Source organism: Poecilia latipinna, unplaced genomic scaffold (genome assembly GCF_001443285.1).
Source record: "Poecilia latipinna isolate Pla-1442-1.1 unplaced genomic scaffold, P_latipinna-1.0 Scaffold626, whole genome shotgun sequence".
In the NCBI taxonomy this organism is placed as follows: domain Eukaryota; kingdom Metazoa; phylum Chordata; class Actinopteri; order Cyprinodontiformes; family Poeciliidae; genus Poecilia; species Poecilia latipinna.
In genome coordinates, this window is record NW_015113242.1 from 211,618 (window position 1) to 223,658 (window position 12,041).

At 40.2% G+C, this 12,041-nt stretch overlaps 1 protein-coding gene across 1 annotated transcript in view; it reads right to left on the reverse strand.

The window, feature by feature from the left end:
• frzb (frizzled related protein) overlaps positions 1-12,041 on the reverse strand; it is a 22,140-nt gene that overhangs the window by 6,333 nt on the left and 3,766 nt on the right. Inside the window, exons 2-7 of the mRNA XM_015043333.1 lie at positions 4,873-5,121; positions 3,196-3,231; positions 2,157-2,216; positions 1,522-1,587; positions 649-853; positions 343-406 (exon numbers count right to left, since the gene is read on the reverse strand). Coding sequence (XP_014898819.1) covers positions 343-406; positions 649-853; positions 1,522-1,587; positions 2,157-2,216; positions 3,196-3,231; positions 4,873-5,121 — 680 coding nt within the window. The remainder of the gene's footprint in view (positions 1-342; positions 407-648; positions 854-1,521; positions 1,588-2,156; positions 2,217-3,195; positions 3,232-4,872; positions 5,122-12,041) is intronic.

The following is a 12,041-nucleotide window of genomic DNA, read 5'->3' on the forward strand; positions in this document are numbered from 1 at the left end:
GGTCCCCCTAGCTCTTAGTTTTTGGAAGTTATTTTCAGTGATCCAACTCATTTTCTGGTTTTCATCCTATATCCCCTTACCCTAACCCTAACCCACACGAATACTCAGGGTCCACCAATATCTGACCAGCAAACAGGCAATTATGACCTTAATTGGAAACGGGCTAGTATTTAAAAAAAAAATAAAAATCCTAATTTATTAAGATTGGTATGTTTAGGTACAATACTACCATATGATATCCCACCCACTCTAATTAGCATTAACTTGAGGCTTAGTTAGCTCTGCCTGCTAACCAGCTATTGAAGAGAGCCTCTTCTGTGAATAATCAAGTCCAGTACGAACCTTGACTTTCCTGCGCATTTTGTCCCTCCACTTTTGCGCAATGGAGCTATCAATCAGAAGCAACCTGCAGGCACAAGAAACATTAAGAGGTAAAGTTCACAGTTGGACTTCTGAGCGACTCGTTACAATTGTAATCTACAGCATCAAACATTGAAGGAGGACAAGATGGCCTTGAGTTATTGTTAAAGAACAAAAGCACTATGAATGGGACACAGAAGTAGCAAGGTGAATTCACAATGCGCTTCATCTTTATGTGTCCGGATATCTACAATGATACTTTTACTTTAACTCGTATGCCACTCGTACCTGGACCTTTCTTCATTCTCGTAGCCCATGATGAGATACTCCTCCCCAGCGGTGAGAGGAGGACACAGGCAGGACGAGGAGTAGTAGAGCATCTGCGTCTCCTTAGGAATGTTGACCAGGGAGGACTTGAGCACCTCCTTCACGTCCACCACCGCCGTGGGCTCCAGGCCACGATTTCTCACCTCCCTCACCCTCGCTCTGATAACTGAAGAGCGAGAGAACCTAACTAAATTTTCTCTTTTGGACAAAGTCCCTCCAATATGCAGTCAAGAAATTAGAATGTGCGTTCCAATGAGGTTCGATTGTCAGATTCGAAGTACCTTTTGAAAATAACCTTCCATACCAGGGTAAATAAGAACCCTATGCAATGGAGCAGGATTTATTTTCATTGACCAAATCAAAATATTATGGTCTCTTTGGGCGTGCCTCAGGGTCCCCCCGTCGGCCCCATAAGGTTTCATTTAACTATGTTAAATATAGGTCCAGTGAAACTGACATTTTTTACATAGTTTGCAAATCCTGCTGGTGTGAAATGTTAAATAGACCAAAAGTTTGCCGAAACCTTCATTTAAAAGACACATTAAACAAATAAATGATTTTTAGTGACCAGCTTACTGAAACAACTTTGCCCTTTCAGGAATTAATTTGATGCTTTCAACAGAAATAAAACACATCTATCATACTTTTACCCAATATTGGCTCAATTATTTCTCATACGACGTGATAGACGAGTCAAGCCCAAAGACAGAATACATTACTGGACCTCCGAGTGTTTTATTTAGAAGGATTAGGAGTTGGAAGAGGAACTTTGAGCCTGGATGTTGATGGGTTTTTGTTTTGAAAAATTTGTATATATTGTCTCAAATCACTCACCATAGTTATAGTTGTTGTTCACGTAAGTTTTCTGTCCCATTTTGACCGTCTTACACTTGCAGCGATCTAGAAACAAAAAAAAAAAATTTTTTATTGGGTTATATTTGCCATTCATTTCATTAGACCAGTGTTTTTCAACCACTGTGCCGCGGCACACTAGTGTACCGTGAGTGATCGTCAGGTGTGCCGTGGAAATTATCCAATTTCACCTACCGTACTTTCCAGACTATAAACTGCTACTTTTTTCCTACAATTTGAACCATGCAGCTTATAGCCCAGTACAGGTTTTTCTGTGGATTTTTCTTCAACCACCAGAGTATCTTTGTTTACATTTTTGGTTGGTGGTGTGCCTTGTGATTTTTTCAATTAAAACAATGTACCTTGGCTCAAAAAAGGTTGATAAAACACTGCATTAGACCCTTAAAGCCTGCATTTATATTATACAATCAGATGCTAAATTAATTAGAGATAGCTGCTTTAATTTTCCATTTGTAGTTGGTCCAAATTTAGGTGTGATGCTAATTAGCGACACTAGGCTGTTAATAGGAACAAAACACTTTTTCAAATCTCAGTCATAAGTTTTCTCTCTCCTGTCTGAAATGAGAAAAGGAGACGAAGAGAAGGCAGGGCCCCACCTCCATTTGGTCCCTGGCAGTGGAAGTTGTTGGGGTCCATTGGAAAGTCTGGACTGGATTCTGTCATGGAAAAGCAGAGTTTGATAAATGTCCAAACATAGCGTAGTAGGGAAAATGAATACATTTTATGTGAATTGGCCCTTCATCCAGGATTATATCACTAAAAATGATTATTTATAAAAACTCAGATCAAAGTGGATATTTGTGAAAACACTGTGTTTGGGTGTATACATGGGAAAACAGAGATTTATGGTTCTACGTGCTGCAGTCTGTGACGAATAATGCACCAATATATAAACATGCTTGCTTTGTCATGGTCCCAAATCAACATTGTCTTGTGTTTTATTAACTTCATATTCTAATGCGCTTTTTAAAAGTAAGGGTGTCCCAATCTGATACTGATATCTGAAATTGGTCTGATATCAGCCAAAAAACAAAGAATCGGCTTGTATCAGTCTGCATCTAAAATCTGCAATATTAGCACGCCGATAGAAGTACTCCGCTCCAGCATTTAGTCCGCCCCGGTATTTCTATCCAGCAGAGCTTGTATCCCACGGAGAACCATTGGTTAATAATAAATGGGTCAGTTTCTTTTTATATCTATTGTTGACTACTGTTCTCGGTTTGAGTAATGTCACTTGATTTAGCCTTTTCTAGCATTCCACAGTACAAAGTAAATAAAAATATTGTTGGTACTTGCTGATATCTTATCAGGCCAATATTGATATTGGGTAATAATCAAAGATGCGATATTGGTATCGTATCGGAAGCGGAAAAGTCGTGTTAGAACATCCCCATTTGAAAATAGGTCAGTCTATATTTCTGTCCACACAAATGAACCTTCTGTGCAACACGTTTAACTCCAAACAGGAAGTCATGTTTTTTTTGAAGGATTCTGATTGGCTGACAGGTTTATAGTTAGCACTGCTATGTTAGTGCTATATAGTTATGTTATCTTTGATTCCTCTTGTTGGAAGGTTCTACATAAAAAAATAACTTGTTGCTTACTTGTGTATTTTATTCAATTTTAAAACCTCACCTGGGTTACACCTGGAGGGGTCCTGAAGGTATGGGTCTGCAGAAACATGGAGGGAAAATATTCACTCTTTCACAAAGAACCTGGTTTTCTTACATAGAAAAAGGAAGGTAGAACATGCGGCCTGTCACTACACAGAGTAAATGAAATGATGTGTGACTGGTTTGGTGTGCTGGAAGAAATATTAGAGATAGATTTGTCGCTAAATGTCACAGATTGATCAAAACCTGTCAGATGTGAGATCACTAAGTGACTATAAGGCACCCAGCTGCTTTCGGTTGTCGTTGGAAGAAAGTTGCTGCTCAAATCCGCCTTCTAGAAAGTCCCGTTGCAGCAACATTTTTAATCAAACCCAGAATCTAAAAAAATTCCACACACGATTCCAACCGTCTGCGCGGCGTTTCACCACAGCTGCTGATCGGATCAGCGCTGCCTCGGCTGAGGCCAGATGAGCTCCGTTGGGTGGGCTCGTGGTTCTCCCCGCACCCAGTTCCGTGCCTGCTTTTGGACTTCGGGGGAACATTTTGAACGTTTCACCCTGGCTGAACCACAACAAATCACAGTGAGAGGAAAATCCAGTGGCCCCCGCCACGTCCAGCGGGCCGTGGGCGTTTCGCCGCAGAGGTCAAGGAGATCAGGATGAGGTTGTTCTTTTTTTTTTTTTTTTTTCTCCAGGACTCCCCGCTCCTGGCTCCGCTCAAAGAGAGGCCAAGGACAACGAGGGTTTTACTGAGTGTAAAACGAGTGGGCCGCGTCTATCAAGGAGCTCTTTGAGAAAGTCGGTGGGAGTGGAATCAGAGGGGGAAATGACTCATGCTATCTGTTTGTGAGGAAAGCAAAACAGAGCTGCAGGAGAAGGAACGCGGCTGAAAGCGCTGATAGGACTCGGCTTCTCTGGGAAAACGGGCCCCGTCTGTCAGAGAGAGAGAGATAGCATGCTAGATCAGAGGCAGCCTAGAAACTTATCCATAAAGGTCCTTCAACTTGTGGCATTTACAGGCAACAGGAAGTCAGAGGGATTTACTTGAATAGGTCAACTTTTACACTGCAAGTGTAATAAGACATTAAGTGTAATGTCTTATTACACTTAAAAAAAGGGGCAAAGCTAAATTGCAAGTAATTTTTCAGCAAGATACAGGAGCTTGTTAATTTATTCACATTGACAAAAAGTACTTGTTCCATTGCCAGATTATTATTTCACCTTTTACAAGGGGAAAATGTCTCGCTACGAGTGAAGTAATTAGCCAATGGAACTAGTTCTTTTAAAAATAAGGAAATGTTGAGTTATAAAAAATAAGCATTTAGCCCAGGAGTGTCCAGAGTATGGTCTAGGGCCCATTTACAGCCGTCTGAATTATTTTGTTTAGGCCTCAGGGGCGCGGTTGATGCAGGTGGATGCTTTTATTATTTATATATCTTTGCAAACTAGTAAAATTATCCTAAAATAAGATAAATATTATGTGTAGCAGAAACTTTTTATGATTTACTCCAGGGGTCACATTAACAGAATGTTTTCCATATTTGACTGTTCTTTGAGGGTTTTTTTTTTAACAACAAAATAATCTGAAGTCTGTCTGTCATCTTGGCGGACTACGATTTACACCCTGACGGCTCGGTGCAGATAAGAAGTTCAGAATGTCCTCTACCCATCAGCCATTTTATGAATGATTATGTCAATACCTGGTCCGTCTGCCTTGACAATGGCCTCAGGTGAGATGCACACTCCGCGGTCGTACAGCGGCAACTCGCTGCAGGCCAGGCTGTCGGGCCAGCTGTGGTTGTACCGCTTCATCACCGGCTCGCAGCCGGACTTCGCCCGCTCACACACCGCCTTGCAGGGCTTGATGGGCTCATGCTGGAAGTCGATGGTGCAGATCGGGGCGTACATGGCACACAAGAAGAAGAGCAGATCCGGACTGCATCCAGTTCCTGACGAGACAGGAAACCATAGGGTTTTTTTTTTTTTAAACCAACCATTAAATGGCTTTTTTCACCTGGTTTGGATAGCTTTCATATCTTTCATACAATACATCATGAATTGAAAACTGCCTTTTGTATTTGCTCAAGTCATCTTTGAAACTAATTACTTGGTGAAATGAAACATTTGAAAAACTTTTTCAGTCTCTTTTGTTCTGCATGTTAAATTGAGACCCATTTTCCACTTTAACATCAATATGCTTTGGGTTTCCATGGTAAACCCAAAGCATAGGGCCCAAAGTACTTATAATCACCGGGCCAGGGTGACTATAAGCTAAAAACTAAAGTGGAGTTCACAGGTTCCTGGGTTATATCAAGCAATACCAATAAGATAGAAGCATCATCCTGATACAAATATAATTCAAGCTGAACATCATAATTATTCATATGTTTTGTTTGTTAATCATCTGTATAGCACATTTCAGCAACAAGATAGTTCAAAGTACTTTATACCATACAAACATCACAACAGTCACCAATTATGAAGCAAGTCAACATATCTTATCAAACACAATTGTCAAAATCAAGCAAATAAACATCAGATATATTGGTAAATGTTCCAGTTACTATGAATCAGAGGCATTTCTAAACAGGTTGGTTTTTAGTAGGACTTGATATGGCTGAAAAACATATGTTTTAGTCGTATTAGTCCCTATTAGTCGATATGGATAATTCTGGATTAGGTTTTAGTTTTACGTATCTGAAATACCAAATTGGTATTTATGACTCTTCCTGTTTTATCCACAGTTTTCACTCCACAACATATATATATATTTTTTTAAGCAGTTTTGAGGCACGGTGGCGAAATATGAAACTGCTGCTGCACAAGTTAGAGAGAGAGAGTGAGTTAGTTGATGCCACCAGTCTTCCTTTCTTCTGTCAACATCCCCCAGAATGCTGTTCGGTTCTGGATCGGAGTTCAGTGAAATTATTGAACATTCTATTGGACTTATTTTCTATTGACATTGATCATGTGTCCATGGTGACACATGATCACCATGGATCACCATGATCAGTGGAATCACCATTGGTTAATTGCCCAGCTCCAGTTTTTAGCCATGATTTAAGTTTTAGTTTGAAGCATCTTGATGTCTTGCAGGTAGCATGGTGTTGAAAGAGGATGAACAGAGTTCTTGTCTGAAGCAACATGGGAACTGCTTCAGTCTGACTTTATCAAGTTTAGAGAACCACAAACCCTTCACACTACATTCTGTCATTCTCCCATTCTCACACACACACACACACACACACACACACACACGCACACACACACACACACAAGCTAATGCTCTGGCAGACGTGAGGCTCAGTTCAAGGAACAGTTGGGCCAAACAAACTGTTTCATCAGTCCAACAGTCTGATCTTAACCTATAGTCACGGGATCACGGGAAGAGCGAGATCCTGTAGAAACATTGAAATGCATCTCTTCACCCGATCTCTTGGCCTTCAACATTGGATGAGGAACTCAGTTTTTCCTGGGGAGCTCGGAGTAGAGCGCTTTCTCATCAAGAGTCTTCCACTGAATTTCCCTTTGGAGGTTTTCCAGGCACAGCTTAAAACTCGGAGGAGGGAATATTTATCCCTTCTGACCTGGGAACGCTCTGGGATCCCCAACGTGAGTTGGAACTTTGCCAGGGGAAAGAGGTGTCTAGGTTTGCCTCAACAACCTGGTTTCATAGATGTGGACGACAATGGATGGATGGCAGTGAGGTACAACACCAAGAACATAAAGCAACTTCCTTCCTCTCCCAGGAGGCTCCTACATCTGCTAAATGGAAGCATTTTTGAAGGATGCTTACTCAGTCTCAGCTCAGTTCATTTGAACTTGAGTTGTTGGTTTTTCCCCTCAGCAGGAAGGACTTCTCTTAAGCAGAGCAGCGTGTTGCCTTCAGGAACCACGGACCGACCGCACGCAGGAGGTGCGGTTACCGCGACTGCCAGCCCGCTGCACGTTTCAAACAAGACGGAACCAGAAGAGGCTCAAAACAGGGTGGGAGATAAATCAGCCTTTTTATTGTAAGAGGATGCCTGAGGTTTGGCTGTGCGGCCTCACAATGAAGTCACAGAAAGATGTTGAACTCCTAACCGGAGCCTGCTTCCTAAATGTTGGACCATGGGTCTCTCAGTAGGATGTTTTGTTTTTAGTTGGAGTTTCCCCGCTTGCAACTTTTAAGATTCGTATAAACTCAGCTGCGCTCAGCTAATCCCTAAACGTTAAACCATGATGCTCAGGGGGGTAGTAGCTTGAATTCCTTAAAATGTTTACTGTTCTTCTGAAATTTATTCAGAATACAGTCATGCCAATGTGGATGTATTCATCACATTTTCACATTCTATCGTGTTCCAACCACAAACGTCTGTGGGTTTTATTAAGTTTTCACCTCTTTGACTAACACCCTGCTACCCTCAAGACTCAAGATTAAACTTAAACCAAGGCTAAAAACCCAGGATTGACAGTAAATCAATAATATACGTCGCGATAGACATGTGATCAGTATCAACTGAAAATATATCTGATAGGATATTCTAGAATTTCACTGAGCTTTGTGCCAGAACCGCACAGCATTCTGGGGGATGTAGGCTGAGGAAAAGCTTTAGCTGCTCAATCTCTCACAACTTGCTAAGCCAGGTTGGTAGCTTGGCTTAGCTCTCTTACAGCCCCTGATGTAAACCATTTCATTGTTGCTATGGTGATATCTTTAGGATTATTGTCGTGCTGGTAAGTGAGCCTCAGCCACATTCTTGGGTATTTTAAGGATTTCTCCAGGTTTTCTTCCAGGATTGCTCTGTGTTTACCTCCGTCTGTCAGCCCCCCAAAGAATCCCCACAGCATGATACTCCCACCACCATGTTTCACTGTGGGGGATGGAATGCTGAGGGAGACAGAGTGCAAGTTTTCTGCCAGAGCAACGTTTCGCATGCAGTCCAACATTTGAAACCAGAGTTCCTCCTTCCACATTTTCTATGCCTGCAAATGGAAATTCTCTCGACTTTCCTTCAACAATTGTCGAGTTAGAGTTGGGATAAAGGTTCTCTCCTCTTAAATAGAAAGACAAAACTGAAACGGTGTAGTTCAGTACATTTTCAGTTAATTTTAAAATCTAAATATCCAAGCGCATTGTCCGAAATGTGACACAGCAATTCCTTTTGCAATATCTGTAAGGAATTGGGGAGCACTTTTTAAAGTAATTTGAAAAAGATTCCTCTTTTAAATCTAAACCATAACTGTCCACTTAATGAAAATCCCAATCCTCAAAAGTATTCGGTGCACACAGAGGTTGGTGGGAAAAAGAAGAAAAACACACATGAGGCTTCACCAATGTTCGTGGGATTCATCCAGTAAGCAGTACGGATAACTGAACTGTATTTCCTGGCAGTTCATCCAGTTTTCTGCTTGAGGATCAGATGTTCCAAATCCAGTTGGATGTGCAAAAGCAACAGAAAACAAGCGTCAACGAGCACAGCAGACGGCAAACGTTTTGTCCCCTAGGAAAACTAAAAGCCACAATTTCTTAGCCAAATCAAGTTCTCCATTTTGTTGCAAGAGAAGAAAGTAATATTTACTATTCTCCCTGAGATATATCCTGGTAAGGAGCATAAGTCGATACAAAAACAAAGAAAACCCTCACACAGTCAAATATCTTTGGTCTATAGACTTAGCTGGTGTGTGTGCAGAATGTGCAGATCTACCAAGTATTTTTATCCAGTTTCAAGTACAAATATCTTGGCTCACTTGAAGAAAAGACAAAACCAACTTACAAGAAACCTTTCAGTTAAAATAGGAGCTTGATTTAAGTCAGTAACTTCTTAATGCTGTTGAAAAGTATTAGCTCAATTGGCAGATTATTTCACTTCTAATATGGGAAAAATGTCTCATATTAAGCATAATAATCTGCTGATGGAGCTAGTACTGTTTCATCAATATTAAGGAGTTATTGACTTAAATTAAGCTCCTATTTTAACTGAAAGGTTACTTGTAAGTTGGTTTTGTCTTATTAAAAATGTACTAAGATATTTACACTATAAACTAAACTAGTGGCTCAAATAGTTGCTAGAAAAATCGTCACATTCCACTTCTGTCATTTTCCCCCTGGTTTTGATCACTGCATCTTTAATTCCCACCCACCACTATTTTAATGTGAAGCCATGCGGATATCTAAAATATCTGACCCCCCCCCACAAAAACCTAAACAAAAAATCAGGCCCATCTCCATGGTTGATTGCTTTTTGCTCAAGTGTGACTGAACAGGCTGATCCTGCGTGAAACTAAAACCAGCAGCACAAAACACAGAGAACCAGAACAGAGCCACGTAATTTATATCTGTGGGATTCGTGTTGCACGGTCTTGTTTTCCCTGCCAGGTTTGTCAGTACCTGGCAGGGACTGAGAAACCTGATTATCTGAAAACCAGGGGGAAATTTGGCACAGCCAAAACGAATATTATGATTAATCGTGATGGATTTGTTATTAAAATTTGCCATCAACTAATTTAGTGACCGATTAATTGTCAGCTGGAATATACAGACTCAATAAAAAAAAAGGCCATTGGCTGAAAGAACACACTCAGAGCAGTAATTAAACCAAAACGGTAGAAAAGTAAATACGTTTTTCATTTAACGTTAAAAAACTTTTCATGTCTGTATCCTGAAGTGTCCGTTTTCTGCAGACTGTGTCAACTTTATTTATACGATTTAATCATTTAGTCGATCAAATCGTTCAATCAATATAGATATAAAACATAATAAAAAGGGTGCAGCATGTTTACCTGGTTAAAAATAAGGGGAAAAAAAACATGAATGCATCTTTTTTTGGGTTGATTATTTTCGTCTAAATTTCATTTCCTTTTCTTTTTTTTCGGCAGCAGCAGGACATGACTCACTCTGGATTTATTTAGCCCAGATTTGCTTTCCAGTGAAAGGAACAAGATGTTCGTAGTCCTGCTAGCAACCAAACAGAATCACGACGGTGGATAAAAGATAAAGACGTTGCTGCACTGCAAGACTTTTGTTTACGTTTCATTTGAAATCGTTGAATCCTTGATGATTTCACCCTGACATTTTTGTTCCTCTGTATCGACCACCAGAGTTGGCAAACCAGAGAAAGTAGATCCGGCCGCAGCGACCTGCGCCGCTCCTGATCCTCAGCGGTCCGTGCAGCTTAAAGTCGCCGGAGTAAAACGGAGGACGGAATCAGATCAGGCCGTCTCACCAGTCCCTCCGTCTCTTTCTGTCCAACAAGAAGCAACTTCTCAGGATTTTGGCTTCCAGCTTTATGTAACAAATATGTTTCTTTGCAAAGAAACAAAAAAGCTAGAATTTGAGCTACACTTTTCATTGAAGATTGAAGCCCTAGTCACTGATAACTATTTCAGCCGTAGAAATGTCTGTATCTGTGTCTGAGCTTTGTCTAGAGAGGCGGCAGTAAGTCAGGATCGTTTCTGGTGACGGTTGGACTCTGCTGCACTTTGTCACCGATTCTGATCAAAACTTTTATGGACACAATTTCTAGTCGCAGCCAAGACGTTGTTTTTTGCCTCAAGATCAAGTCTCTGCTTTATGGAGAGAATCTGGTCCTGTTGGTTTCATCAGGTCAAGAACCTACGTGGTCTTGAGCCAGAAAACTGCCGTCTCTGGGTCGGGAGAAGAAGAGGTTCTGTTTAAGGGTGTTTTCACACCTGATAGTTTGGTAGACTCGGTTTGATTGTTATATTTTCAGCTGCTGTGGTTCTCCTAGTCAAACAAACCAAACCCTTTGAAAAACCTGTTCCCCTCCTCGTCTGTGGCGGCGCTGCACCGACAACCACTGAAGGAAACGACAGGAAAACCTCACAGAACAAGAGCGCAACTTCCTTCTTCACGAAATGTGAACACAAATGGAGTGGTTTCAGATTCTAGTGGTTGTAGGGTTTCTCTTTTGTCCTTTAAAAAACCATGAGCCATTTCTTGCATTTGTTTAGGTTGTATTTACCCAGAATGCCCTGCTTTTGGAGCGGTCTCTGGTCCGGTCCACTTGGGGTTCAAATATTCATGCGAACTGCACCGGACCTCACTTTAATCAAACTGACACAAAGGCTTGAAGGTGGACCAGAGTTAGATTTTTTTTCTTTAGTCCGCATCAGAGTTGAAATCAGAGTCTGACCCCAGAAACGCAGAAGATAATAGATGGATGGATGGAAAAGTTTATAATGAATGAGTAAAAACTGAAAAATTACCTGATTTTTTCCCCCCATGTTAATATTTTTGTATTTTGCACAAAAAGAGCAAATATTAAATGTATCTAAAATGACATCAGATAGATATATAATTAGTGGCATGTTTACCCATATGTGAAATTTAAGTTACTCTCGTTGTTTTGTTTCTGTTAACCTGAAAATCCTGTCTAGTTAAAGTTGTGAAACAAGCAAAAAAAAAAAAAAATCTAAGATTAATAACATTAATACTTAATATTTGTTGTTGTTTCATTCTTTTGTTTTGTGCCTCCATGAAAAAAAACAAAACAAAACAAAACACTGTGGCCCCACCTGCACCCCAAAGGGGAATTTGGTCTCATTAACAGGCAACAAAGTTTCTTTCCACCAATTTCTGTTTTACACTTTTACACGAAAGAAAAACCAGCTCATATTTTAAAGATTTTGTTTTAGTCTGCACTGAGGGAAGCCCTTTGAAAAAATAAAAAATGAAGACTCTTTTAGTATGATTTGTGACCTTCCTAAAATAATAACCAGTCTTTTAATTGTTTTTTGCCAAAAGTGATTTTAGCAAAATAAATAACTAATTAATATATATATATATATATATATATATATATATATATATATATATAGTGGGAAAAAAAAACTTTTGTCAAAAATCTCTTTTTTTTTTATTTTATTA